Below are 27,461 nucleotides of genomic sequence, written 5' to 3'. Positions count from 1 at the left end.
CTCTCCCGCTCTCTGCGCAGGTCCCACTATGGACCCAGACCCGCCGCCCTCGCCCCTCGTCGTCGCCGCGTCGCCTCCTCCAGCAGCCCACGACTCGGCCCTCGAGTGCAACCTCGCGCACCGCACCCGCGCCTTCCTGCACCGCCTGGGCGTCGCCACCACTGCACCCGCACCAGCACCCGCGACCCTCATCAAGCACGATGCGCCCGCCACCCACCTCGCGTGGACCCCGCTCGTCCCACTGTCCGACCTGAGCTCGCTCGCCGCCCTCATCACCCACGACGCCCGCGCGGCCGCCCCCCTACTCGAGCACCTCGCCATCGCGCACCCGACGCCCGGCCACGAGAGCGAGGCCCGCACCCGCACCCTCGACACGCTCGCCCGCCTCGCCCTCGAGCCCGCCCTCACCGTCGAGGTCCTCGCCCACTACCGCCCGCTCGCCGTCGTCCTCGTCGGCAGGTGGTTCGACCTCCTCGGCCTCACCGACACGGGCTCGTGGCGCGACGGCGAGCCGGGCCACGAGGCCGCCCCAGGCGAGCGCGACGCCGTCGACAAGGTCTGGTCGGCTCTCGTTCGCGCCTTGCCTCTCCTCGGCGACGACGCCATGCCGTACGTCCCTCTCTCTCCTCCTTCATCTGTCCCCCTTCTTCGCCGACACCGTACTGACCTGCGCGACCCTACAGGTACTTGCGCCTCCTCTTGCGTCACCCGCTCCTCGCCGTCGGCCCGCTCCTTCCTGCGCCCGACTCGGCCGACTACGACTCGCGCCTCGCGGCGGCCCTCCTCAAGCTGTACTCGATCCTGCACCACCTGCCGTCGTTCCCCGCCGTCAGCGGCTGGTCGCTCCCGCCCCAGATCGAGCAGACGATGAAGACGCACCCGCACCGCGGCATGCGCCTCGTCGCCTGGCGCGTCGTCCGCGCCTGGCTCGGCCTCTTTGCCGCCACGGGCGACGAGCTCAAGCGCCAGTGGGTGTGGCGCATCGCCGAGCCCCAGGCGTCGACCTCGACCGCGACCCTCCCGCTCGCGCCCGCCCTCCCCTACCCGACCGACCACGCGACCGAATACGCTGCGACGTTCGGCGCCGACCCGGCCTCGCCCGCCGACGCAGACGATCTCCTCCCCTCAGGGTTTGGAGAGGAGCTCGTCGTCGCGTCCGGCGGTGACGAGTGCAGCCGGCTCGTCCAGGGCGGCCTCGAGGTCCTCGTCCGCCGTCGCGGCGTCGACCCGTGGGTCCTCCCGATCGTCGAGGATGTTCGCGCGCATGACGATCGCGCGCGCGCCCTCGTCTCGGCGCCCGCCGTCGCACCGGGCGAGAGCCCCCTCGGCGCGTTCGAGCCCGCCGAGCTCGGCAAGACGACCGTCGTCGTCGCCGACTCGGTCCTCGTCTTTCGCGAGGGCCTCGTCCCCTCGCTCACGTCGCCTGCCGCCTCGGCGCCCGGGCCATCGAGCTCGCTGTCGCTGTCGCACGCCGCCGCGCCGGCCGTCACGCCCGAGCCCGAGGCGTTCGTCGCGACGTCGGCGCACACGGCGCTCCTCGCGCAGCTCGCGCACAACGTGACGCGCCGCGTCCCGACGCTCGTCACGGGCGCGCCGTCGTCGGGCAAGCAGAGCGCCGTCATGCACCTGTGGAACGAGGTCCACGCGGCGCCCTCGAGCGCCGGCCCGACGTACGAGGCCAAGCGCCGTGGCCTCGTCGTCATCAACCTCGCCGACCGCTCGCTCGACAGCAAGTCGCTCCTCGGCTCGCTGTCATCGGCGCCGTCGAGCGCGTCGTCGGCGGCCAACGCGGCGAGCGGCGCCGGCCAGTTCACGTTCGTCGAGGGCCCGCTCACGCGCGCGATCCGCCAGGGCCGGTGGACGCTCCTCCTCAACATCGACCAGGCGGCACCCGAGCTCCTGAGCGTCATCAAGGTCGTCGCCGAGCGCATGCACACGGCGGCGGCGTCGCGCGCCGGCCCGAGCGCCGGTCGCGCGTACGGCGGCATCGGCGCCGAGGAGCAGGACGGCGGCGTCGGCGTCCGCGTCGGCGGCGGCGAGGGCCGGTGGGTCAAGGCGGCCGAGGGGTTCATGCTGTTCGCGACGCGCTCGCTCCCGGCCTCGTCGCTCGTGCCGACACCGGCCCAGCCCGCCTTCTTCGCGGCCCACTTCTTCGGCGAGGCGCTCCTGCGCCCGCTCGAGAGCGCCGAGGTCGGCCAGATCGTTCAAGGGCGGTACGGCGCCCGGCTCGACCGCGTGCAGGGCTTCGCGGCGCTGCTCGTCGAGGCGTGGGAGGCCGTGCGCGACGAGGCGGCCAAGGTCAAGGAGGGCGGTCAGGGTGGCACGAAGAGGGAGGCCGGTGTCCGGGACCTGCTCAGGTGCGCCCCCCTCTCTCCCTCACCTCGTCGTGCCCTTTCTCGAGTGCACGTCACTGACCCTCTTTGCCTCCTCCTTCCAGGTGGTGCCGCCGTGTCGCACACCTCCTTCCCGCAGGTCTCGCCCTGCCCTCGCTCGCCGCCAACCCGACCCTGCAGGAGGAGGTCTTTGTCGAGGCCCGAGACGTCTTCCTCGGCTCCCTCATCCTCCCGACCACGTCCTCGTTCGCCTCGCCGACCAACGCGGCTGCCGCCGCCCTCGAGGACGCCAACGCGACCCTCGCGCCGGCTCTGCCGCGCGACCGGTTCTCGGTCGTCGCGCGCTCGCTCGCGTCGACCCTCGGCCTGTCGATCGAGCGCGCCGAGTGGGCCCTGCGCCAGCGCATCCCTGACCTCGTCCTCCCGACGATCGACACGTCGTCCGGGCTCGCGCCGTCGAAGAGCGCCGGCGCGCACACGGTCAAGGTCGGCCGCGTCACGTTGCCCTTCTCGGCGCCCTCGCGGCGCACCAAGCACTCGCGGCCGTACGCGCTCACCAAGCCGTCCCTCCTCCTCCTCGAGAAGCTCGCCGTGTGCCTGTCGCTCTCCGAGCCGGTCCTCCTCGTCGGCGAGACGGGCACGGGCAAGACGGCCGGCGTCGGGTACCTCGCCGAGCTCATGGGCAAGCGGCTCACGGCGCTCAACCTGAGCAACCAGACCGAGGCGGGCGACCTGGTCGGCGGCTTCCGACCTATCGACGAGGCCGAGGAGGCGAGGCGTGCGTCCCCCTTTCTCTCTCGTCGCGTCGTCGCCGTCGTCGAGCCGCCGGCAGAAACTGACTCTTCCTCCCTCTCGCTCGCAGGTGCCGCTTCAGAACTCGTCAACCGCTTCGTCGAGCTCTTCGGCGCCACCTTTTCGCTCACGCGCAACGCCGACTTTGTCACGCACGTCCGCAAGGCCCTCGACAAGAAGCGCTACCCGCGCCTCGTCGGCCTGTGGCGCGAGGCCAACCGCATGGCCTCGGCGCGAGTCGGGTCGGCCGCCGAGGCGGTCGACGACGTCGGTCCGTCGGACGCGCAGGCGCAGCGCAAGCGCCGTCGCGTCGAGAGCGCCAAGGCGCAGCTCGGCGAGCGGTGGAAGGACTTTATGTCGGCCGTCGGCGACTTTGACCACCGCCACGTCTCGGCGGCCGGCGGCAAGGGCAAGGCCAAGTTCGTCTTCTCGTTCGTCGAGGGCCCGCTCGCGCAGGCGATCCGCAACGGCGACTGGGTCCTCCTCGACGAGGTCAACCTCGCGTCGTCCGAGACGCTCGAGTCGCTGTCGACCCTGCTCCAGGCGCCCGACTCGTCGCTCGTCCTCACCGAGCAAGGCGACCTCGAGCCGATCCCGCGCCACCCCGAGTTCCGCCTGTTCGCGTGCATGAACCCGGCGACCGACGTCGGCAAGCGCGACCTCCCCGTCGGCCTGCGCGCCAAGTTCTCCGAGATCTGGGTCCCGCCACCAGACGAGGACCGCGACGCGTTGCGCACCATCGTCGAGGGCTACATCGGCCACGTCGCCGTCGCCGACCGCCAAGTCGTCGCCGACGTCGCCGACCTGTACTCGGCCGTCAAGACGCTCGCGCTCCGGGCCCAGATCGCCGACGGCCAGAACATGCCGCCGCACTTCTCGATGCGCACGCTCGCTCGCGCCCTCACGTTCGCGGGCGAGTTTGCGCCGACGTTCGGCCTGCGGCGCGCCCTGTACGAGGGCTTCATCATGGCCTTCACGATGCTCCTCGACGAGCGCTCGCAGACGGTCGTGCGCGCGCTCGTCGACAAGCACGTCGTCCAGGGCGCCAAGAACCCGCGGTCCCTGATGGAGCGCGTCCCGACCAAGCCCGCCTCGATGGACGCCGCCATCCGCCTGCACCACTTCTGGCTCGAGCAAGGCCCGTTCGAGCCCGAGGAGCCCGACGACTACATCTTGACGCCGAGCGTCCAGGCCAAGGTGTGCGACCTCGCGCGCGCCGTCCTGACGCGCAAGGTGCCCGTCCTCATCCAGGGCCCGACGTCGGCGGGCAAGACGAGCGTCGTCGAGTACCTCGCCAAGCGCACGGGCCACCGCTTCGTGCGCATCAACAACCACGAGCACACCGACATCCAGGAGTACGTCGGCACCTACGTCTCGGACCCGCACTCGGGCAAGCTCGTGTTCCAGGAGGGCGTCCTCGTCCGAGCGCTCCGCAACGGCGACTGGATCGTCCTCGACGAGCTCAACCTCGCGCCGACCGACGTCCTCGAGGCCCTGAACCGCCTCCTCGACGACAACCGCGAGCTCGTCATCCCCGAGACGGGCGAGGTCGTGCGCCCGCACCAGCACTTTATGCTGTTTGCGACCCAGAACCCTCCCGGCCTGTACGGCGGTCGCAAGGTCCTGTCGCGCGCGTTCCGCAACCGGTTCCTCGAGATGCACTTTGGCGACGTGCCCAAGGACGAGCTCAAGACAATCCTCGAGCGTCGGTGTCGCATCGCCCCCTCGCACGCCGAGAAGACGGTCAACGTCTTCCTCGAGCTCCAGCGTCGCCGCCAGGCCGGCCGTGTGTTCGAGCAGAAGCAGGCGTTCGCGACCTTGCGCGACCTGTTCCGGTGGGGCGGCCGCGGTCCCGTCGAGACGGTGCAGCAGCTCGCCGAGGACGGCTACATGCTCCTCGCCGAGCGCGCTCGTCGCGCCGACGACAAGCAGGTCGTCAAGGAGGTTCTCGAGGACGTCCTGCGCGTCAAGATCGACGAGGCGGGCCTGTACGACTTTGCGCGCTTGCCCCAACTCGGCCTTCCTGTACCGGTGCGTCCCTCCTCCTCCCATTCCCATCCCTCTCTCTACCACATCTACAGGCCCTGACGCCCGTCTCTCTCTTCTCCCTCCTTGCGCGTACAGCCTCAAGACGCCGAGCTCGTGTGGACCTCGGCCATGCGTCGCCTGTACTTCCTCATCGCCTCCTCGCTCCTCCGCCACGAGCCCGTCCTCCTCGTCGGCGAGACCGGCTCGGGCAAGACGTCGGTCTGTCAAGCCCTCGCACACGCCGTCTCGCGCCAGCTCCACATCGTCGGCTGCCACCAGAACACCGAGACGGCCGACTTGCTCGGCGGGCAGCGGCCCCTGCGCAACCGCGCCGCCATCCAGGCCGGCCTGCGCTCCGAGGCGGCGTCGCTCCTCGCCGACGCGGGCAAGCCGGCGCCGACCGAGGACGAGGCCGACTTTGACGACGTCGTCGCCCTCGTCGACGAGCTCGCCGCCGAGAACAAGGGCGGCGACGCCAAGGCCCTCGGCGACCGCATGCGGTCGACGACGGCCCTGTTCGAGTGGCACGACGGTCCGCTCGTGCAGGCGATGCGCGGCGGCGACTTGATCCTCCTCGACGAGATCTCGCTCGCCGACGACTCGGTCCTCGAGCGCCTCAACTCGGTCCTCGAGCCGTCGCGCACGCTCGTCCTCGCCGAGAAGGGCGGTCTCGACCTCGACGACATCCGCGTCGTCGGCCGCGACGGCTTCGAGATCCTCGCGACCATGAACCCGGGCGGCGACTTTGGCAAGAAGGAGCTGTCGCCGGCCTTGCGCAACCGCTTCACCGAGATCTGGGTCCCGGCCGTCGACGACGCGACCGACCTCCTGCACATCATCGGCAGCCGGTGGGCGCCCGAGCACCGCGACCGCCTCGAGCCGTTCGCGGCCAAGATCCTCGAGTTTGCCAAGTGGTTCGCCGGCCAGGTCGGGCAGAGCGAGGGCCTCGGCATCGGCCTGCGCGACATCCTCGGCTGGGTCGACTTCCTCAACGTCGCAGCAGCCCGGCGCGGCGGCGTCAGGTGCGCCCTTGCTCTCCCCCTCTTGTGAGGCGAGCCTGACCTTTGCGAGCCTCTACTGACGCCGCCTCTCTCCCCCGTGCAGCACCCTCGACATGGCCGACGCGTTCTGCCAGGGCGCCCTCATGACTGTCGTCGACGGCCTGGGCGCGCTCCCGACGACGTCGGGCTTGTCCAAGGACGGTCTCGACAAGTTGCGCCACTCGTGCTGGCGGTACCTCGAGTCGCTCGTCCCGGTGACGATGCGGCCCGAGTCGCTCCCGCTCGACGTGTCGGACGCCGACGGCGTGTTCTCGGTCGGCCCGTTCGGCGTCGCCAAGGGTGCGCTCCCGCCGGCCCAGGTCGACTACACGCTCCTCGCGCCGACAACCCGCCTCAACGCCATGCGCCTCCTGCGCGCGCTCCAGCTCGCCAAGCCCGTCCTCCTCGAGGGCAGCCCCGGCGTCGGCAAGACGAGCCTCGTGACGGCCGTCAGCGCCGCGACGGGCCACGCGCTCGTCCGCATCAACCTGTCGGACCAGACCGACCTCATGGACCTCCTCGGCAGCGACCTGCCCGTCGAGGGCGGCAAGAGCGGCGAGTTCGCGTGGAAGGACGCGCCGTTCCTCGCCGCCATGCAGAACGGCGACTGGGTCCTCCTCGACGAGATGAACCTCGCGTCGCAGTCGGTCCTCGAGGGCCTCAACTCGTGCCTCGACCACCGCGGCGCCGTCTACATCCCCGAGCTCGACCGCACCTTTAACCGCCACCCCGAGTTCCGCATCTTTGCGGCCCAGAACCCGCTCGGCCAAGGCGGCGGGCGCAAGGGCCTCCCCAAGTCGTTCCTCGACCGGTTCAGCCTCGTCCACATGGAGGAGCTCGACTCGACCGACCTCAACGCGATCGCCTGCGCCCTGTACCCGGACATGGACCCGGCCGTCCTGCGCAAGATGATCGCGTTCAACTCGAGCGTGCACCGCGCGACGATGGACGCGCGCAAGTTTGGTGCCGAGGGCTCGCCGTGGGAGTTCAACCTGCGCGACGTCCTGCGCTGGCTGTCGCTCGTCCGCTCGTCCACCGGGCTCGACGCGCGCCAGCACGACGCGGTCGAGTACTTCGGCCTCCTGTACCTGCAGCGGTTCCGCAACTCGCGCGACCGCGAGCACGTCGCACGCCTCTTTGCCGACGCGTTCGGCGAGCACGTCGACCCGTCGTCGCGCCCGTGGCCGTTCGTCACGACCGAGCACGTCCAGGTCGGCCACTCGCTCCTCGACCGCCGCGACTCGTCGATCGCCGTCGAGCGCGCCAGCACGGCGCTCCCGATCCGCCGCGAGTCGCTGCAGCCGCTCGAGGCGCTCGTCAAGACGCTCGACATGGGCTGGCTCGCCATCCTCACCGGGCCTCGGGCGACGGGCAAGACGGCGCTCGTGCGCCAAGCCGCCGCGCTCGCGGGCAAGCGCCTGTGCGAGTTCACGATGAACGCCGAGGTCGACACGCTCGAGCTCCTCGGCAGCTTCGAGCAGGCCGACCGCATGCGCGACCTCGACTCGGTCGCCCGAGACGCCGTCGCCGTCCTCAAGGACGCCGCCACGGCCCAGCTCAAGACGGACGCCGTGTCGGACGTGTACTCGGCCCTCGCCCAGCTCCGCCAGGTCCGCCTCCAGCTCGCCACCGAGGCGGCCGACCTCGACGTCGTCGCCCTCGGCCAGACGATCCGCCTCGTCCTCGACGCCCTCGCCGCCTTTTCGCCCTCGACTGCCGCCGACCTCATCGTCCGCCTCGACCTCGCCGTCACCGTCGCCGACACGTCCGCCGCCGCCGCAAGGTTCGAGTGGATCGACGGCCCGCTCGTCCAGGCGATGAAGAACGGCGACTGGCTCCTCGTGGAAGACTCTAACCTGTGCAGCCCGTCTGTCCTCGACCGCCTCAACTCGCTGTTCGAGCCCGGCGGCCGCCTGCAACTCGCCGAGCGCGGTCCTGTCAACGGCGAGATCCAGATCATCACGCCGCACCCCGACTTCCGCCTCGTCATGACGCTCGACCCGCGCAACGGCGAGCTCTCGCGCGCCATGCGCAACCGCGGCATCGAGATTGCCGTCCTCGCGCCCTCCTCCAGCACCGCCGACCCCGCCGTCGCCGTCTCGACTGTCGCCCTCGCCGTCGACCACTTTGCCGAGCCGTCGCTCGCCCCTGTCGTTCGTCTCGCCAACCTCGCCGACAGCGACATTCCGCCTGTCGCACTCGTGCAGCAACTCCTGTCGAACCTGTCGGCAGCACAGCTGCCGCTCGCGCTTCGTGTCCTTCGGACCCTCAAGCTCTCGAGCGACGAGCTCCCTGTCGAGTTTGCCCTGCGTCAGCTCGCCCAGCACGCCCTCGTCCAGCACTCGACCCAGGCCAAGGCGTCCTTGGCCCAGTCGCGGGAAGTGCCCATCAGTCTCTTCATCACTCAGGTCCGTACTGATCTCTCCCTCTTTTCCCCCCTTCCTCCTTTCCCGGTTTCAGGTCGTTCCTCGTCAGAAGGACCCGAGCACTGAGTCTTTCTTTGTGTCCTCCCTGCCTCGCCCTCTTGCAATTGCAGCCCGTCGATACGTCCCTCGTCCCGCTCGCGGTCGCGCTCGGAAGCGGTTCGGCAGCAGCCCTTCCTCCCCTCGTCTCGACCCTCCTCGAGGCCCTGTCGTCCCTCCTCCTGTCGATGGCCTCGAGCCCGCAAGGCCTGCGTCGCGCGGCGTCCAAGACGGCGCGGTCGCTCGCCGTGTTCGACAAGTCGCTCCTCGCGCGGCACGGCAAGTTCAAGCTCGACGACGCTGACTCGACGGTCGCCGGCCTGTTCCCGCTGTTCGTCGCCCTGTCGAACCTCGTCTCGCGCCTCGCGAGCGTCGACCCGGCAACGCTCGCCGACGAGGACCGCGCCGCACTCGGCAAGTCGGCCAAGGCGGTGCAGGCCCTCGCGAGCGAGCTCGAGGCCGTCTCGGGCTCGGCCGAGCTCGACTTCTCGACGGTTCAGCACGTCGTCGCCTGGGTCGACGCGGCGCTGTCGCAGATCCCGCCAGCGTTGGCAGCCGTCGCCGGCGACGCCGTCGAGCAGCTCGCGCCGCTGCGGCAGGCGCTCACGTTGACGAGCGGCAAGGCGATGGAGCCCATTTGGCGCTCGTCGTTGCCGTTCAAGCCGAGCAACGCCGCGCTCGCCGACGCGTACGAGCGCCTCCTCGAGCGCGGCAGGCGCAGCGCCGGCGAGGTGTGGGAGCACGCCGTCTCGTCCCTGTTCCTCGAGATCAGCATCATCCTCGGCGTCCCGCAGAGCGCCAAGCAGGCGCGCTACGAGGGCCAGGTCATCGACGTCGTCGAGCAGCTCCTCAAGCGCATCCCGGCGGCGCCCGTCGAGCACGACGACGACGAGCGCGACCCGGTCCTCGCCCTCACCTCCTCGTCGAACGCTGCGGCACTCGTCGTCGCCGAGCTCGCCACCGTCTCGTCGGTCCTCCAGGGTGCTCCTTCGGTGCGCCCCCCTCTTCCTGCGCCTCTTCTCGGCCTCATACATGGACCCTGACCCTCCCCCTCCTTGCGCAGGCTCTCGCGTCGTCAACGCTCGTCAAGGTCGTCCAGCACAGCGGCGCCGCATCGCTCTCGGACGTCGTCGCCGTGCACCAACTCGCGCTCTGGCCTGCAGGCAACGACGACAGTGCGTCTTCTGCTTCCCCGCGCTCGAGCCCCTTCGTCGCATCGGGACCTTCCCAAATTGACTTCTCTCTCGATTTTTCCTGCAGCCAAGTCGGCCGCCTTGTTTGCCACGCTCCTCAACTGGTCCGAGCACCTCGCTCGTGGCTCGATCAAGGTGTGTCCCAAGCAGCCTTCCACTCATTGCACCGTCACTCACGCTCCCGCCGTCGCAGACTGTCGCCGATGCGTCGCCGGCGGACGTCGCTCGCCCTCTGCTCCTGCGCAAGGTCATCAACCTTCGGTACGTCTAGCCGTTCCTCGAGTCGAACGTCGCAGCCACGAGCCGGACTGACACCGACTGCTCGCAGCCGAGGCGACACGCCCACGCTCGGCAACCTCGTCCTCCAGTCGGCGGCGCTCGCTCGGACGGCCAACCTCCAGCTCGTCGCCGCAGCACCTGATGCGTCATCTCGTGTCGAGGGCCTGCGTGCAGCCCTCTTTGCGCTCATCTCGCTCGTGCGTGCCCGTCTCTCTCTCTCTCCCTGCTTCGTCACCTCGCCGCTCGACGACGGATGCCTGACTCTTCGTCTTTCGTCGCAGGTCGTCTCGAGTACGGACGAGACTGAGGGCGAGCAGGCGCTCATTACGATCGCCAACGTCGACGCCGAGGTCGCACGACGAGCCGAGTCGTCGGCGCCGCTCGCGGAATCCGCCTCTCGGTACCTGTCGAGCGCGCTCCCGCCCCTGAAGATGCTCAAGGTCGACTTGTCGTCGGTCGGCGCCGGCTTCGTCGCGTTCGCGAGGTTCCTGTGGCACCTCTACGTCCCCAACCTCCCGCTCGACCCGGCCGTCGGCCTCCGGGCCCACTCGAGCTTCATCCGCCGTCAGCTCGCCGCCATGAGCGGGATCCTGTCGGCCGTGCGCCTCGACGAGGTCGTCAACACGGGCAACGGTCGCAACGCCAAGCTCGACCGCGTCCAGGTCGAGGTCGACCACCTGCGCCGCCAGCTCGAGCAGGCCGGCGTCGCGCCCGTCACGCGCGAGGGCAACACGGCCCTCCTGTCGGCGCTCTTTTCCGAGCTGCGGTCCTTCCAGGAGCAGATCGTGAGCGACTCGCAGCTCGACGGCCTCCTCGCCGAGCTCGCCAAGTCGTGGTCGTCGGCCGCGAGCCACCGCGAGTCGAACCTGCAACGGTCCGTCGACACGCTCCTGCGCCGCTTCGACCACGCCTACGCCGAGTCGTCCGACATCGTCGCACCGATCCGCCTCGCGCTCGCCGCGCTCAAGATCGGCTTTGCGCTCCTCGCGCACACGGCGCAGGCGGCCGCGCAGCCGAGCTCGCACGGGCCCTTCCGCACGCTCGTCCGCCGCCTGACGACGTTCCCGAGCATCGCCGGGCTCGCGGCGGTTCACGGCGACGAGCTCCCGTTGAGCATCAAGGCGGGCGAGGCGCCGCTGCACCCGGCCCAGGCGACCCTCCTCCAGGTCGCCGCCCTCACGGCGAGCATCGTCGACGAGACGTCGAGCAGGAGCGACGCCATCGTTCGCCTCACGCAGCTGTACGAGCGCATGCACTTCCTGTGGGCGACCGACCGCCACCACGACGAGGAGGCGGCCGAGGCCGAGGCGTCGCTGTACAAGGCCAAGCTCGACGTCCAGCAGGCGCAGACCGACGAGGAGCTCGAGGCGGCCGAGTTCGCCAAGCTGTTCCCGTCTTTCACCGACGTCATGGCCGACGAGGACGACGACCTCGCCAACCCGTCCGCGTCGGCCGCCGCCGCCGCCGCCGCCGCCTCGCCATCCCAGTCGTCTCGCCTCGTCCAGCCCGGCGACCAGACGCTCCTCGCCGAGTTGCACCTGAGCCTGTTCGCCCAACGGCCGGCGGCCCGTGCGGCCTCGGCGGCGTCGTCGGCCTACGACCGCCTGCGCCAGTCCGGCGTCGACGTCCTCGTGCCCAAGCTGTACGAGTCGCTCGACGAGTCGCTCGACCGCGACAGCGCGGCGTACCGCATCCGGGCCCTCGTCGCCCTCAGCGAGGCGTCGAGCCCGCCCGAGTCGGTCGACGCGCCGCAGCACGACTTTTACAACGAGCCCAACGTGCGCGAGACGGCCAAGGTCGTGCCCGTCCTCGTCGACTTTATCGCGCGCCTCGACGTCATCATCGCCAAGTGGCCCGAGCAGATGGTCCTCCACGCGCTGCGCGAGCGGTGCCGCGGCATGCTCAACCTCACGTCGTCGGCCTCGATCGCGCTCGTCCTCACCAACCTCGAGCAGCTCCTCCAGCACACCGAGGACTGGGAGAAGTACGCCGACCGCGAGCACTCGATCGGCGCCAACCGGACGGCCGTCATCGCCCTCATCGTCGAGTGGCGCCGCCTCGAGCTCACGTGCTGGTCGCGCCTGCTGTCGACCGTCCAGGACACGTTCGGCGACACCGTGTCCAAGTGGTGGTTCCGCTTCTACGAGACGGCCATCCGCAGCGCGCCCGGCGTCGACCGCGAGGCGCCCGTCGACCCGGCCGCCGACCCGGACGACTACTTCCGCGACCTCGTCAAGCTCCTCGACTCGTTCTTCCAGTCGTGCTCGATCGGTCAATTTGGTGCCCGCCTCGACCTCGTCCTCGCCTTCGCCAACTACGCCACCGAGCTCGGCTCGAGGCCCGACGCCGTCAAGGTGCGTCCCTCGCCCTTTCTCTCTCTCTCCCACTCCTTGTCCGTCCGAGAGCTCTCACTGACTGACTGCTCTCGTGCGCAGGAACTCGGAGCCGGTGCCGCCTCGCTCAAGCGTGTCGGCGACCTCCTCCTCAACGTCCACGCCTTCTACTCGCAGTACGAGCCGCGCATCACGGCGCATCTCGTGAGCGAGCGCGCCCGCATCGACAAGGACGTCCAGAACGTCATCAAGCTCGCGAGCTGGAAGGACATCAACGTCGCCGCCCTGCGCGCGAGCGCCGTCCGCAGCCACCACCAGCTGCACAAGTGCGTCCGCAAGTTGCGCACGGTCCTCCAGAAGCCGGCGACCGACCTGTTCACGGCCGGCGAGCTCGACAAGACGGTCATCTCTGCGTCGTGCGTCTCTCGTTCACTTGCCTGCCGGCGGTCCTCGTCGACGAACAGCCTGACTAAAGCCCCTGTCCATGTCCCGCCTCAGGTCCGCCTCGGCGCCGTTCCCGACTATCGCCGCCGACAGCATCCCGGCTCTGTCTGTGGGTGTCGTCACCGACAACGACGCCATTCACCTCGTCAAGCTCGAGCAGACGGCCACCCGGCTCGGCTCGCTCGCCTCGTCGTCCCTCGCCGCGGTCGTTGGCGCCGAGCACGCGCTCCACCTCGACAACTTTGCCGTCGAGATCATCGCGACGGCCAAGGCGCTCCGCGACGAGCCGCTCGGCGCCGAGGAGGGCCGCGAGCAGCGCGTCAAGAACTTGATCGAGCGCAAGCGTCGGGCGTGGCGGGACCTGCTCAACGAGCTCAAGCGCGTCGGCATCTCGCCATCGCCTGCGCCCAAGGTCGTCGCTCGCCTCGAGGACGCCGGCGCCGTCTACAGCTTGACGCCGTCGCACGCGCTCCTGTCGCTCGACCAGGCGACGGTGGGCGGCGACGTCCACTCGCGCGTCGTCAAGGCCGACGCGTACCACTACCGCCAGCTCGCCGAGCTCCCGACGCTCAAGACGTACCCGGCGGCCCACCACGCCGACGTCCGCACGCCCGACGTGCAGCGCGCGCTCGGCCACATCCAGAGCGGCATCCACCTCACGTTCGACCAGCGCGCACTTCTTCTCGCCGCCTCGTCGACGCAGGTCCAGCTCGAGCTCCTCGTCAAGCGCCTCGAGGGCGCGCACGGCGCCCAGCCGGCGCTCCCGGCGCGACAGCTCCTCGACGCGCTCCTCACGGCGACGTCGACGACGCTGCACGCGCTCGGCGAGGCTCGCGACGAGCTCGCCCACTTCCGCTCGGCCAGCGCCGCCGCCTCGAGCGTCGACGCGGCGAGGCCGAGCGACGTCGTCAACGAGGCGATCGCGACCGTCGGTCGGGACCAGTCTCGCCTGCGCGACGCGCTGTCGGCGCTCGCCGGCTACGAGCCCGTCGTCGCCACGCCCGACGAGCTCGTGCTCGCCAAGGAGGCGCGCGAGCACCTCGTCACCGTCGCCGAGACGTTCGGCAACCTCGAGCAGCCTGCGTCGCTGCGACACGTCCTCGCGCCGCTCACCGTCTTCCTCGGATCGGTCGGCGTCCCCGCCGTCGAGCCGCAGCAAGCCGGCGGCGACGTGGGCGACCTTGCGGCGCTCAAGACGGCGCACGACGACCTCGTGAGCGCCGTTCTCATCATCGCCCAGAACCTCAAGAAGGTCGCCGTCGAGGGCGTCAAGGTCGTAGAAGACGACGAGCTCGTCGATGGCGCCGTCGGCGTCGCAGGCCGCTCGTACCGCTCGCTCTTGGCGACGTTCCGCCTCGACGAGATGGTCGTCAAGGTCAAGCAGTTCGCGCGTCAAGCCCACGCCGCCCTCTCGCAGCCGCAGCAGGTGCGTCGCTCCTCCTCCTTCTCCGTCTCTCTCTTCCCTCTCTATCGTCCAGTGCCCGAGCGAGATCCTGACTCTGTATTTCCCTGCCACGCACAGACCTCCTCGGCCGCAGCGCTCGTCGCTCGTGTGGCGCCCTTCCTCCGCATCTACGCCGACCTCCTCTCGCGCCAGCTCGCGTCCTTCTTCGACTGGCACAAGGCGTCGCTCAAGCTCAACCACGTCCTCGCGTCCATCCTCAAGGAGCTCGCGTCGGACGGCTTCTGCCGCCCGCTCGAGGACGACGGCAAGGGCGAGTCGGACCAGACCGACGGCAAGACGAGCGAGGGCACGGGCATGGCCGACGGTACCGGCGCCAAGAACGTCTCGGACGAGATCGAGGACGAGTCGCAGCTCGAGGGCCTGCAGAGCGACGTCCCGCAGGACAAGCGCGACGACGAGCAGCAGCCCGACGAGGACGACGACAACGCCGTCGAGATGAAGGGCGACTTTGAAGGCGACCTCGAGGACCGCGGCGACGGCGTCAAAGAAGACGGCGACGACGGCGAGAGCGAGGACGACGAGGACGAGGCGGAACCCGAGGACCAAGTCGCCGACGTCGACCCGCTCGACCCCTCGTCGGTCGACGAGAAGTTCTGGGGCGACGACGAGCCGCCGCAGGAGAACCAGGACGGCAAGACGGACGAGGTCAACCAGGAGACGACCAAGTCGGCCGGCGAGGCCGAGATGAACGCCAAGGAGGACGACACGCCCGCTCCCCAGCCCAAGGGCCAGGAGGGCGAGGACGCGTCCAAGGGCGACGACGAGCCGGTGTCGAAGGAGGAGGCGCAGGGCAAGGAGGGCGAGGAGCAGGACGGCGAGGCGCCCGACGGCGAAGAGGCTGAAGGCGCCGATGGTGAGGACGAGACGGGCGAGGCCGAGGGAGAAGACGGCGACCAGGCCGACCCCAACACGGGCGAGCGCCTCGACGACGCCATGCCCGAGGCCGACAACCTCGACCTGCCCGACGACATGAACCTCGACGGCGACGACAAGGACAAGGACGCCGGCGAGGACGAGGAACTCGACGTCGACGAGATGGCCGACATGCCCAAGGGTGCGTTCTCCTCTCTCTTCTCCCTCCCCTCCCTTCCCTTTATTTTCCCTCGACCTCGGCGAGCGAGTACTGATCTTCTCGCCCTTTTCTCTGCCACAGAGGGCCCCGAGGGCGAGAACGACGAGCGCCCCGACCAGCTCGACGAGATGGGCGACGCCAAAGAAGAAGGCGCCGAGGACGACGGCGAGAACCCGCTCACCGCCGACCAAGATCCCGCAACTCAAGAAGGCGACGACGACCAGCTCGAGCAAGACCAAGCGCTCGACCAGTCGCTCGGCGGCGCCGACCAAGGCGAGACGGGCGGCGAGGGCGAGCAAGACGCAGCGGCGTCCAAGCCCGACCCGGCCACCGCTCCCGACACCTCTCGCCAGGCCGGCGCCCAGTCGGCACCGCAAGAGTCGACCGACGCCAACGCGCAGCGCGACACCGGCGACGACGAGGGCGACGACGAGATGCAGCAGGACGAGCCCGACGCCCCGGCGCCGACTGCGCCGTCCTCGTCCGGCACCGGCCCCTCGAAGCAGCGCGCTGCTGCCGACCCGTCGGCCGACCCGTCGGCCCAGCCCCAGGACCAGCAGGACCGCTCGGCGGCAGAGCCGCAGCGCAGCCTCGGCGACTCGCTCCAGAACTGGCGGCGTCGCCTCGAGGCGATCGGCGACCTCGCCCAGCCCGAGGAGCAGGACACGTCCGAGACGGCGCCCGAGCCCCAGCAGGACGGCGCGGTCGAGTACGTCCAAGACGGCGACGAGCAGGAGACGGACGAGCAGGCGCTCGGACCCGCGAGCGAGGAGCAGGTCCAGAAGCTCGAGCAGCTGCACCTCGGCGACGAGACGGCGCCCGCCGACGAGTTCCCGGCCGACGACGACATGGCCGTCGACGGCGCCGACGAGACGGCCCAGCAGCAGCAGCCAACGACGATGCAGCTCAAGGGCTCGTCCCTCACCGAGGCCGACGCCAAGGCCATCCCGGCCGCCGAGCTCCGTCAAGACCGCTCGTACGCCGACGAGGACCGCGACATGGACGACGAGGTGCGCGCCGACGACGAGGACGCGCTCGGCCACCCGTCGTCGACGTTCGCCCCGGCGCTCGACCTCGAGCAGGACCAGGTCGTCGAGCAGGCGCTCCTTCAGTGGCGCTCGGGCGACGACCCCAACATGTCGGCCGAGGGCGTGTGGCGCCTGTACGAGTCGCTCACGCGCGACCTGTCGTACGCCCTCACCGAGCAGCTGCGCCTCATCCTCGAGCCGACGCTCGCGACCCGGCTCAAGGGCGACTACCGGTCGGGCAAGCGCCTCAACATGAAGAAGATCATCCCGTACATCGCGTCCGAGTTCACCAAGGACAAGATCTGGCTCCGTCGCACCCGGCCGTCGCAGCGCGAGTACCAGGTCTTGATCGCGATCGACGACTCCAAGTCGATGGCCGACTCGCACTCGGTCCACCTCGCGTTCCAGTCGCTCGCCCTCATCTCGCGCGCCCTCACGCGCCTCGAGGTCGGCGGCGTGTCGATCAGCCGCTTCGGCGAGTCGACCGAGGTCCTGCACCCGTTCGAGGCCGGCGTCGTGTCGGACGAGGCCGGCGCGTCCCTCATCGGCAAGTTCACGTTCCAGCAGCAGTCGACCGACGTGCGCCTCCTCGTCGAGCGCACGCTCGCTCAGCTCGCCGAGGCCAAGGACTCGGCGCGGTCCGGCAAGTCGTCGCTCGCTGCGGGCGACCTGTGGCAGCTCGTCGTCATCATCAGCGACGGCATCTGCCAGGACCACGACAAGCTGCGCGCTCTCCTGCGTCGTGCGAGCGAGCAGAAGGTCATGTTCGTCTTTGGTGAGTCCTCAACTTTCCCTCGCGCTCGCACCTCGTCCGGGTCCAGTCCTCGGCCTCTCTGCGTCGTCAGACCTCGACCTGACTCCTCGTCCCTCGCGCAGTCGTCATCGACAGCCTGCACCGCCGAGGGTCGGACGCCCCGAACGCCGCCGCCGCCGCCGCCGCCAACCCGGCGGCCGACCAGCAGTCGATCCTCGAGATGAAGTCGGCGTCGTACGGCTACAACGCGTCGGGTCGCCTCGAGCTCAAGCTCGACCGGTACCTCGACAGCTTCGGCGCCACGTTCGAGCACTTTGTCGTCCTGCGCGACGCCAACGCGCTCCCGGACGTCCTCAGCTCGACGCTCAAGCAGTTCTTCGAATCGGTGCGTCCCTTCCCCTCTCTTTCGGCCCCGTTCCTTCCTCGCAGTCACTGACGCTGTCGCTCCACGACATGCAGGTTTCGTCGGACCGGTAGACGGTGCACGTCGAGGTGTGCGACCAGGCCGGTGCCGGGGTCGAGGAGGAAAGGGTTCGAGAGGGGTTCGTTTGATAGAGCATCGCCGCGTTTGTTCTCATTGTTGTACTCTCCCGCACTGCACTGTCTGCTGTCTGCTCTCCCGGCTCGAGGCGTGCGAGAGAGTCGGCGAAGCAAGTCGCCGCCTCGCTCGCTGGCCTTTGCGCTCTCTTCCTCCCGCTCTCGACATCGAGCCTTGCTGCGACCGGCTCAAGCAGCACCTTTGTCGCCTGCTGCACCCTCACCGACCGCGCACCCGTCCGCCAAGCCCGCCGTCGTCGCCCCTCGCGCCCTCATCGCACCTCTCCCCGGTTCGACCATGGCGACCTCGACGCAGGTTGCACAGCTGCAGGACACGCAGAAGAGCGTCCTGTCGCTCCTCCTGTCGCTCTCGCCCCTCTACTTCCTCGTCACGGCACGGTGTGAGCTCCCCCTCTCCCCGCTCCCCTCCCCACGTCGCCGCACTTCGTCTGACCTGCCTCTCGGCTCTACGCAGCCAAGCTCGGGCTTGACGGCCTCCACGTCGGCCTCTTGCAGGTCCTCCTCCTCCTCGTCCTGCGAGCGGGGCTCGACCTCATCCCGTCGGGCCTCAAGCGCAAGTCGGCTCCCGCTCCCTCGCCAGCACCCGCACCCGCACCCGTCGGCGACGTCGACGCTCCATCACCCGCACCCGCCGTCCTCGCCGAGCGCGCGCAGAAGCACGGCCGCGTCGAGGGCAAAGTCAAGGAGCGCACCAGGCGGCGGCGGATCAAGGCGGCGCCCGCACCAGCTCCTCCTCCGCTCTTCGCCGCCGACAAGCTCGACGAGACTGTCGCCAACTTCCTCCACATCACGGCCCCGGCCTTCCTGTCGCACATCGCGGCGACCCCGACCACCTCGATCCCGTCGGCGCCTCTGTCCGAGTGGAAGTCGACGTTCAAGGGCGACAACGTCGAGGTCCTGCAGCACCCCAAGCTCGCGTCGCTCTTTGGCATCTGCGCCACGTTCCCCGACGTCCCGATCCGCCAGCTGTTCCAGGTCCTGCAAGACGTCGGGAGCCGCTCGGCCTGGGACAGCATGTCCGAGGGCGCCGACGAGATCGAGCGGTTCGAGGTCGAGGGCAGGAAGGGCAACTGCCTGTGCGTCGAGCCTCTCTCTCTCCCTTCCTGCACCCGTCGCACTGTGTGTGGAGCCCTCGTTCGGGGTTGCGGCGATCTGGGACTGACACCGCCCTCCTCTCGTCTCGCAGCCACATGCGCATGAAGGGCATGGCGATGGTTAAGGCCAAGGACCTCGTTCTTCTCTCGGTCGCGTCCAAGCTCCCGACCGCCGACGACGAGCCCGCACCGGGCAAGCCCGTCGCCGACAAGGTCCAGATCTTCGCCGCGACGACCTCTGTCGACCACGAGCGCGTCCCGGCGACGCCGGCGTACAACCGCATGCAGTTGAGCGTGTCTGGGTTCCTCATCGAGGAGGTCGGCGCAGGCGGCAGCAAGATTGTCCAGATCACCGACTTGTCCGGGCTCGGGTGTGCGTCCCTCTGGCACGGCGTCCTCCTCCTTGCCCTTGCCGACAGATACTGACCCTTCTGTCAACCTGCAGCGTGGATCCCGGGCGCCGTCCTCCGCACCATCACGCAGACCATGCTGCCCAAGTCGCTCGTCAAGCTCGGCGCGACGGCGGCGGCCACGACCAACTTGACTGCCGACTTTCCTCCTCCGACGCTCGGCGTCTACGCCCCTTCTCCGGCCGCCGCCAACGCCGCCGACGACGACGGCGACGCCTCGTCGGACTACGCCTCGGACAGCGACGCCTCGTCGACGTCGTCGAACTCGCGCACGGACCCCACCTCCCCGTCCGACCTCGTCCCTTCCACGGCTTCTGGCCCTTCCTCTTCCTCCCTCTCGTCGCCTGCCTCAGCACGAGACGTCAACTTCCTTCTCGTTCAGCTGCGGAACATCACGTCGCGCCTCGCCGCCCTCGAGACGCTCGTCGCCTCGCCCCAGGGGCCCTCGAGCGGTAGGCCATGGTACGCGCTCGGGCTCGGCTCGGGCACTCGCGGCGCAGGGTCGTCGCAGCGCAAGATCACGGGCGGCGCGGGCGCAGGGGCGGGCGAGACGAGCACGGCGCTCCTTGGGCCCGGAACGCTCGGCGCGCTCGCTACCGTGGGGAGTGCGGCGGCGGCAGCGGTGGCAGTCGCGGCGGTCGCGGCGTGGGGCAAGCGGAGGAGGTAGACGCGAGGTCCCGGCGGGCGTAGATCAGCTGTATTGCTAGTCCCTACACTTTCGTGCTGCGAGAGAGGCTCGACGTGGCTCGCTCGACTCTGCGTCGAGGAGGAGGTTCAGGAGGAGGGACACGATTTCTCGCTGTGGGATCTCGCTCTTTCTCGACGATGCAGGGCGGGGTCGACTCGACGAGACGAGTACTCGACGATGGGTCCAAATCTGCAGACCGCTTCTGGTAGTGCCCGCTCGACTCTGCGTCGAGGAGGAGGTTCAGGAGGAGGAACACGATTTCTCGCTGTACAACCTCGCTCTTCCTGAGGGCTCTCGCGCAGGGTGCTCGCCTCGAGCTCAGAGTCGAGCTCGACAAGGTTGACTTTGGTCGCGAGCGAGAGAGCTGTACGCGAGAGATTTGTCCTGAGCAACCTTGCTACTTGGGAAGGCTCGCTCGGACCTCTCTCTGGCCGCCCTCTTGCGCTCGCTCGGCTCAGCTTGTCGAGCTCGGAGCGTCAAGTAATTCGAGAACGACGTGCGATTGTCGGTCAGCGAGGGGCAGGTGAGGCTGGACGCTGAAGAAGCGGCACAAGCGCAACCTCAGGGAGCTTTCGGTAGTCTCTGTCCCGCACGCTGGCGCTCGGCAAGGAGTGACAGCCTTTCAGGGCACGTGTACTAGACGTGCGCGCTAAAGCGAGCGTGCGACATGCATTCGCAGGCGTCGTCGATCCGCTCGGGTTTAGAACTGGACTGGCGGCCGCGGCCGGCGCTGCGACCATTGCCGGCGCTGCCACCATAGCCACCGTATCGCCTCCCCTCGAGCTGGCTCGGCCGGAGAAAGGCGTCAACTCGCTCTCGCCTCCCTTTCGCTTCTCTGCTTCGCTCGTGAGGCTCGACGTGAGCTCGACGGTGAACTCGACAGATCTGCGTTCGCCATGGGCCGCAGGCAGGAGGTGCGAGAGCTCACACGGGCCACATTCTCAAGGCTCGCTCACACGCTTCTCTCGCCGTTCGCGCATTTGGCGCTGTACAGCCTCGCTCTTTCTCGACGGTGCAAGGCTTGATCGACCTATCGAGACGTGTACTCGACGTTGCGCCGAAATGTGGGAACCACTCGCTGTGATGCCCGCTCGAATCTGCGCTCGGAACGAGGTCCAGGAGGAGGGACTCGATTTCTCGCTGTACAACCTCGCTCTTTCTCGACGGTGCAAAGCTCGATCGACCTATCGAGACGTGTACTCGACGTTGCGCCGAAATGTGGGAACCACTCGCTGTGATGCCCGCTCGACTCTGCGCTCGGAACGAGGTTCAGGAGGAGGGACTCGATTTCTCGCTGTACAACCTCGCTCTTTCTCGACGGTGCAAAGCTCGATCGACCTATCGAGACGTGTACTCGACGATGGGTCCGAATCTGCAGACAACTACCGGTACCGCTCGCTCGACTCTGCGTCGAGGAGGAGGTTCAGGAGGAGGGACTCGATTTCTCGCTGTGCGATCTCGCTCTTTCTCGACGGTGCAAAGCGGGATCGACCTATCGAGACGAGTACTCGACGTTGCGCCGAAATGTGGGAACCACTCGCTGTGCTGCCCGCTCGACTCTGCGCTCGGAACGAGGTCCAGGAGGAGGGACTGGGACTCGATTTCTCCCTGTACAACCTCGCTCTTTCTCGACGGTGCAAAGCTCGATCGACCTATCGAGACGTGTACTCGACGTTGCGCCGAAATGTGGGAACCACTCGCTGTGCTGCCCGCTCGACTCTGCGCTCGGAACGAGGTCCAGGAGGAGGGACTGGGACTCGATTTCTCCCTGTACAACCTCGCTCTTTCTCGACGGTGCAAAGCTCGATCGACCTATCGAGACGTGTACTCGACGTTGCGCCGAAATGTGGGAACCACTCGCTGTGCTGCCCGCTCGACTCTGCGCTCGGAACGAGGTCCAGGAGGAGGGACTGGGACTCGATTTCTCCCTGTACAACCTCGCTCTTTCTCGACGGTGCAAAGCTCGATCGACCTATCGAGACGAGTACTCGACGTTGCGCCGAAATGTGGGAACCACTCGCTGGGGGCCCAAATCTGCAGACGGGCTCGAGCGCGTCTTTCGCTACTCGCTGTCTGTGCCTCGCGCCATCTCCCGGCGCGCCGCACCCTCTTTCAACGCCCCGCCTCTCTCACACAGCTGCGAGGTGCTCTCGCTGCACGAGGCTCTCGACCGTAGGGGCAGTCGTCGAGCTCAAGGCCCTCGAGCGGGCGCTTTTGTTCCAGAACGGCGAGGAGAGAGGGGGGAAGGGGGAACGACACGACTACATCGAGAAAGCGAGATCGGGAGCACCGGGGTGGATACGATGAGAGGGGGGTAGGAGAGGGAGAGAGAAGGTGAGGGGAGGACGGCGAGATTAGGCGTTCACTGCGAAGGCAAGAGAGGTCAGGACGCGAGGCTCGACGCGAGCGACGCCGACGGGCGCCGGGCACAGAGAGAGAAAGAGAGAGCGGGACGCACTGTAGGTCGACGGCTCGATCGTCTCGGGCAACTCGGTGATGGCGACCTCGAACCGGCTCTGGATGCTCTTGAGCACCTCCTCGTTCTCGTCGTTGGCGACGAACGTGATGGCGAGACCCTTGGTACCGAAGCGACCGGCACGACCGACGCGGTGCAGGTACGAGTCGGCGTCGCCGGGCGTGTCGTAGTTGACGACGATGTTGACGCGCTCGACGTCGATGCCGCGCCGAAGATGTCGGTCGCGACGAGGACGCGCTTCTCGAACGCCTTGAACTGCTGGTACCGCTTGATGCGCTCGTCCTGCTGCAGGCCAGAGTGGATCGCGATCGACGGGAAGTTGCACTCCCGCAGGAGGCGGTCGAGCTCGGTCGCGCGCGAGACCGACTTGACGAAGATGCAGACCTGTGCCGGGGCATGGCGTCGACGAGGGTCAGGGCGCGTCCATTGACCGACGACGGGACGAGGAAGCGAGAGCGAGGGCGCACCTGGTTGAACTCGAGCGAGTCGAGGAGGTCGTTGAGCTTGCGGTTCTTGGCCGCCTCGTCGAGGCGCACAAAGTGTTGTTGCAGGCCGTGCAGCGTGAGCTTCTTCTCGTCGTCGACGTAGATCTCGAGAGGCTGCGGGGCGGCGAGAGCCGTTAGTCTCGGTTGCTCGGCTCGACGAGGGAGGCAAGGGGAAGGAGGGACGCACGCTCTGCATGAACTTCTTGCACGTGACGCGGATCTCCTTGGCGAGCGTCGCCGAGAACATCATGACCTGCTTGTGGTGCGGCGTCGCCTTGAAGATCTCCTGGACGTCGCGGCGCATGTCTGGAGCCGGGCGAAGGCGAGGACGAGGTGGCGCGAGAGGAGGACGGCGGGCGGGAGGTGCGGGACGACGGCGTGGCGGAGCGGCGAGGCGAGGATGGTGGCCGATCGAGGGCGAGGCGAGGTCGAGAGGAAGGCGGAGGCGAGAAAAGGAGAGGGGAGAGCGAGAGTAAGTAAAGGTGGTTCGGGTCGCGAGGTCGTCAAGTTGCTGTGGCTGCTGCTGCCGCCGCTCGAACTCGGTCCACGTCCGTGGTCGCACTCGACGAGGCTGCGAGAGGCGCCCAGAGCTCGTCGAGATGGTCCCGCCGGCCGGTCGTGCTCTGGTCCTTGCGCCGCATGTCGACCTCGAGCCGGGAAGGAAGGGGCAGAGGGCTGGGGGAAGGGGTACAGGGCAGATGGGGGCGAGAGATGCTGGCGTCGGCGGCGAGTGGCGGATGGACAAGGAGGGGGCGAGTTGGCGAGACGACGAGAGGGCGAGCGAGAGGGCGAGAGGCGGCGAGCGGGCGGGCACACGACCTTGAGCGCCACAGGGCGACCGGCGCGACGGGTCGGCCCGAGAAGCCGACTCGACAGGAACATGGATGGCGGGCGACGGCGCCGCCGCCCTCGGCGACCCGGAGGTAGCTGCTGGAGCGCTCCTGGCCGGCCTCGACTCGAGGTCGAGGACTTGCGCATCGGCGCTCGACGACAGGCGTGTGACGAGGCCTTCCAGGTTGCGGCACACGCTCGACCGATGAAGGACCATGGCGAGGCTCGACCCTTGGTGCGTCTTGACGTACACGAGCCCGAGTCGAGTCGAGCCGAGTCGAACGGCGGAGCGCGCAGCCGCCCGTGGACCGAGATCGCGAGAATGAAAGAAGAAGGTGGACCGATGAAGATGTTGAAGGACTAACCGACAGAGTCGAGCATCTTGTCGCACTCGTCGAGGACGAAGTGGCGGACGCTGCCGGCCTTGAGGCTCTTGTCGCGCACGAGAGCGTTGAGGCGACCGGGGGTGCCGACGACGATGTGCGGGCACTTGTCCTTGGACTTGAGGAGGTCCTGGTCGACCTTGACGCTCGTGCCGCCGTAGAAGACGCCGGTGCGCACGTCGGGCATGTACTTGGAGAAGCGCGCGTACTCGTTCTTGATCTGGTACGCGAGCTCGCGCGTGTGGCACAGGACGATGACCGACACCTCGCCGTCGACGGGCTCGATCTGCTGCAGCGTTGCCGTGACAAAGACGGCCGTCTTGCCTGTGGCGCGGCGAGGGGCAAGAGATGGTCAGGGCCGGGAGGTTCGAGACGCGCCGACCGAGGACGAGGAGGAAGGGGGCCGAGAGCCGAGGACGCACCCATGCCCGACTTTGCCTGGCAGAGGACGTCCATGCCGAGGATGGCCTGCGGGATGCACTCCTGCTGGACCTCGGACGGGTGCTCGAAGCCAAGGTCCGAGATGGCGCGAAGAAGCTCGGGCTTGAGGAGGAAGTCGCGGAAGCCGGTCGAGTGGACGCCGACGTACGAGCCCTTCTGGTCCTTGGAGTCGACCTGGGCCGGGGCAGCCTCGCCATCGGCAGCGGCGGCCGGGGCAGCGGCCGGGGTGGGCTCGAGGACGTCCTCCTCGTAGTCTGCACGGTTCGAGGGGGAAGAGGGAGCTAGTCAGTGCCTGCAGACGTACAGACCGAGGTCGGGGAGAGTAGGGACGCACCGATGAGGTCTTCAGTCGGGAGGGTGGACCTGTGGTGGAGGAGGGCGAGGGGACGAGGTGGACAGGGTCAGGGGCGGCTCGCGGCGGGGCGGGAGTGGGTTGCGGTGGGCAGTGTGGCCTCGAGGACTGACATGGTGCTCGGTACGGGGGTTCAGAGGGTGCGCGAGGCGAGGGATGGCGAACAAGAGTCGAGGCGAGTTCATCTGCGACAAGCTCCCTCGCGGCTCGCTCCACCCACGCTTGTGGAGCTTGCTTGAGCCTCTGTGGACCCTTTGAGGTACTCGTAGCCCCGACCGCGTCCGCAGTAGGCGCGTACGAGGTGGCGAGGTCGACGCGCCTTCTCCCGCTCGCCAGCTCGAGCTCTCAGCTGTCGTCCACCTCTCTCGCTCGAGCCAGCGACCTGGTAATGGCGCGCAAGCCGCGCACAGAGCCCACGCCAGATCGCTCACCGGCCCCCGACCCGCCCGCGTCCTCCTCCACCAAGCGTTCGCTCTGGGACGCGCGCCTCGACGAGCACTCGGATTCGACCACCGCACCAGACGCCCAGAGCGCCAGTCGCGACGACAAGCCCGAGCGCAAGAAGAAGAAGCGCAAGCACCGCAACGACTCGCCCGCCATGGCCGACTCGCCCTCGGAGCCACCTCACCCGAACCCGCCGGCCCCACCGCTCGCCCAAGAACCCTCAGCCGCATCCAGCGCGACCGTCGTCCAGGGCGAGGACGGCGCCAGTACGGCCGACCTCGCTCCAGCCGAGGAGGGCACGACCGCCGGTGCCGCTCGAGACGAGCCCATGGACGACGCCGGCTCGCTCGACGCCCTCTCGCCAGAGGAGCGCCGGCGCCGCAAGGGCAAGGGCCGTGCCGAGCAGACCGCGACGGGCGCGCAAGATGTCGACGGCGACACTGCGGCCGCATCGCCCGAGCTTGCGCGGCTGCAGAAGGAGTTGGCGTACAAGGAGGAGGTGCGTCCCTCTTTCGCTCTCGTCCCCTCCCCTCGGCCCGTCACTGACCTCGCACGCCCTCTCGCAGTTCATCGCGTCGCAGAGGGCCATCCTCGTGTCGCTCCACTCGGCCGTGAGCTGCACCGTCTGCCTCGAGACGCTCGACCGCCCGTACTCGCTCCAGTGCGGCCACGTCTTGTGCGTCCGCCCTTCTCCCCCTCACTTTCGGCGCCAGCCCCGCACGTTCGTCCTGATCTGACGCCCTCCCTCTCCAGCTGCCGCAAGTGCATCGTCAACTGGTTCTTCCGCCCGGACCCGGATGCCGAAGACCGCGCCGCCGCCATCGCCAGCGCCAGCGACTCGGACGACGACTCGTCCTCGTCGGCGAGCAGCACGGGCTCGTCGTACGTCGGCGGCCAAGTCGGCGGCGCCGAGTTCCGCATGCGCAACGTCGACGCGAGCGCACCGCTGCCCGACCTCCTGCGCCAGCTCAACTCGGGCGGCGCGCAGCAGCAGCAGCAGCTCGCAGGCGCAGATGAGAGCTCGGGCGACGCGAGGGGAGCGAGGGCAGCAGACGTCGACGCTATGCGGGCGGCGCGGCTCGCGCGCTTTGGCGGCGCAGGAGGGTCGGCGGCAGGTGGGACCGGCGACGAGGGACGCTTCGAGGAGCTCCCCGACGGCGACGGCAACGGAGCCGAGGGCGACGCCGCGCCTCGTGCTGCCCCGGCAGCGCCAGAGCTCGACGCCGCGCAGCCCGCACCCGCCGAGCCCGCACCCGCACCCGCGCCCGCTCCTGCGCCTGCCGCCCCACGTCCTCGCCCAACCCTCCCGACCGGCGCGCACCGCACCAAGAACCTCGTCTGCCCGTCGTGCCGCACGCCGTGCTCGCAACGCGCGCCGAGCCGCGTCTTTGCCCTCGACAACGTCGTCTCGGCGCTGCGGCGTGGCCGCGTCGGCGAGTCGGGCGAGCTCGGTGGCGCTCGCGGCGGCGTGAGGGCGACGAGGTCGCCGTCGAAGGGCGCAGCGCCGAGCGAGGGCACGGGTGCAGCCGAGCCGGACCCGCCGGTCGCGATGGACGAGGGCGACGCGAGCTGGGGCGGCCTGTTCCCGGGCGGCGGCGGCGGCGGGACCGAGAGCGCGGGCGACCGCAGGAGGCGGCTCGCGCAGGTCGTCAGGGACCGCGAGGACGGCGTGAGGAGGTGCGGCGAGTGCAACTGGGAGCTCGATGAGCGGACGGGCACGTGCGAGGGATGGTGCGTCCCGCGCGCTCTCTCTCTCTCCCTCTCTTTCTCGCTCTCTCGAGCACGTTCCCCTGACGTACCCGCTTCCCCTGCCTGCAGCGGCCGCGAGTGGGGCCCGCCGTCGTCGTCCGGCTCCGACGCTTCGTCCTCGGACGGCGGCTTCGTCTCGTTCGGGCGGCGCAACCTCGGCCGCCAGCACCGCGACGTCGCCATGTCGCAGTCGGCGGCCGACTCGGACGAGGACGGCGACGCCGTCGGGTCGCAGGACACGTACGACAGCGACGACGGGTTCCTCGTCAAGACGGACGACGAGGACGAGGACGGCACGGGCTCTCGGCGCCAGCCTCGCCGCCGGGG

At 69.2% G+C, this 27,461-nt stretch overlaps 3 protein-coding genes across 3 annotated transcripts; 2 read left to right on the top strand and 1 right to left on the bottom strand.

Annotated features, from left to right (window-relative positions):
• Positions 1 to 28: 28 nt before the first annotated feature.
• Positions 29 to 17,840, top strand: RHOBADRAFT_53933 (uncharacterized protein; the record flags this gene model as incomplete). Its single annotated transcript, XM_018417065.1, has 18 exons — positions 29 to 609; positions 684 to 2,357; positions 2,438 to 3,111; positions 3,196 to 5,156; positions 5,250 to 6,175; positions 6,258 to 8,601; positions 8,730 to 9,647; positions 9,719 to 9,830; positions 9,916 to 9,983; positions 10,042 to 10,109; positions 10,177 to 10,324; positions 10,409 to 12,481; positions 12,563 to 12,876; positions 12,959 to 14,330; positions 14,427 to 15,423; positions 15,523 to 17,244; positions 17,346 to 17,608; positions 17,683 to 17,840. The coding sequence occupies 18 exons, from the start codon at positions 29 to 31 to the stop codon at positions 17,698 to 17,700; spliced, it is 16,233 nt and encodes a 5,410-aa protein (XP_018271078.1). The 3' UTR covers positions 17,701 to 17,840.
• Positions 17,841 to 18,058: 218 nt separating this feature from the next.
• On the top strand, positions 18,059 to 19,952 carry RHOBADRAFT_44543 (uncharacterized protein; the record flags this gene model as incomplete). Its single annotated transcript, XM_018414431.1, has 4 exons — positions 18,059 to 18,161; positions 18,236 to 18,857; positions 18,968 to 19,248; positions 19,321 to 19,952. The coding sequence occupies 4 exons, from the start codon at positions 18,059 to 18,061 to the stop codon at positions 19,950 to 19,952; spliced, it is 1,638 nt and encodes a 545-aa protein (XP_018271077.1).
• Positions 19,953 to 22,327: 2,375 nt separating this feature from the next.
• Positions 22,328 to 25,541, bottom strand: RHOBADRAFT_31871 (uncharacterized protein; the record flags this gene model as incomplete). Its single annotated transcript, XM_018413002.1, has 8 exons — positions 22,328 to 22,338; positions 22,432 to 22,639; positions 22,678 to 22,833; positions 22,917 to 23,048; positions 23,122 to 23,240; positions 24,131 to 24,472; positions 24,571 to 24,843; positions 25,373 to 25,541. 8 exons carry the CDS (start codon positions 25,539 to 25,541, stop codon positions 22,328 to 22,330), a joined length of 1,410 nt encoding a protein of 469 aa, XP_018271076.1.
• Between the last annotated feature and the right edge of the window lie 1,920 nt (positions 25,542 to 27,461).

The sequence above is a fragment of the Rhodotorula graminis genome (genome assembly GCF_001329695.1).
Source record: "Rhodotorula graminis WP1 unplaced genomic scaffold RHOBAscaffold_7, whole genome shotgun sequence".
Classification (NCBI taxonomy): domain Eukaryota; kingdom Fungi; phylum Basidiomycota; class Microbotryomycetes; order Sporidiobolales; family Sporidiobolaceae; genus Rhodotorula; species Rhodotorula graminis.
The sequence above is the reverse complement of the archived record's forward strand: the minus strand, read 5'-3'. Positions and strand labels throughout refer to the sequence as shown.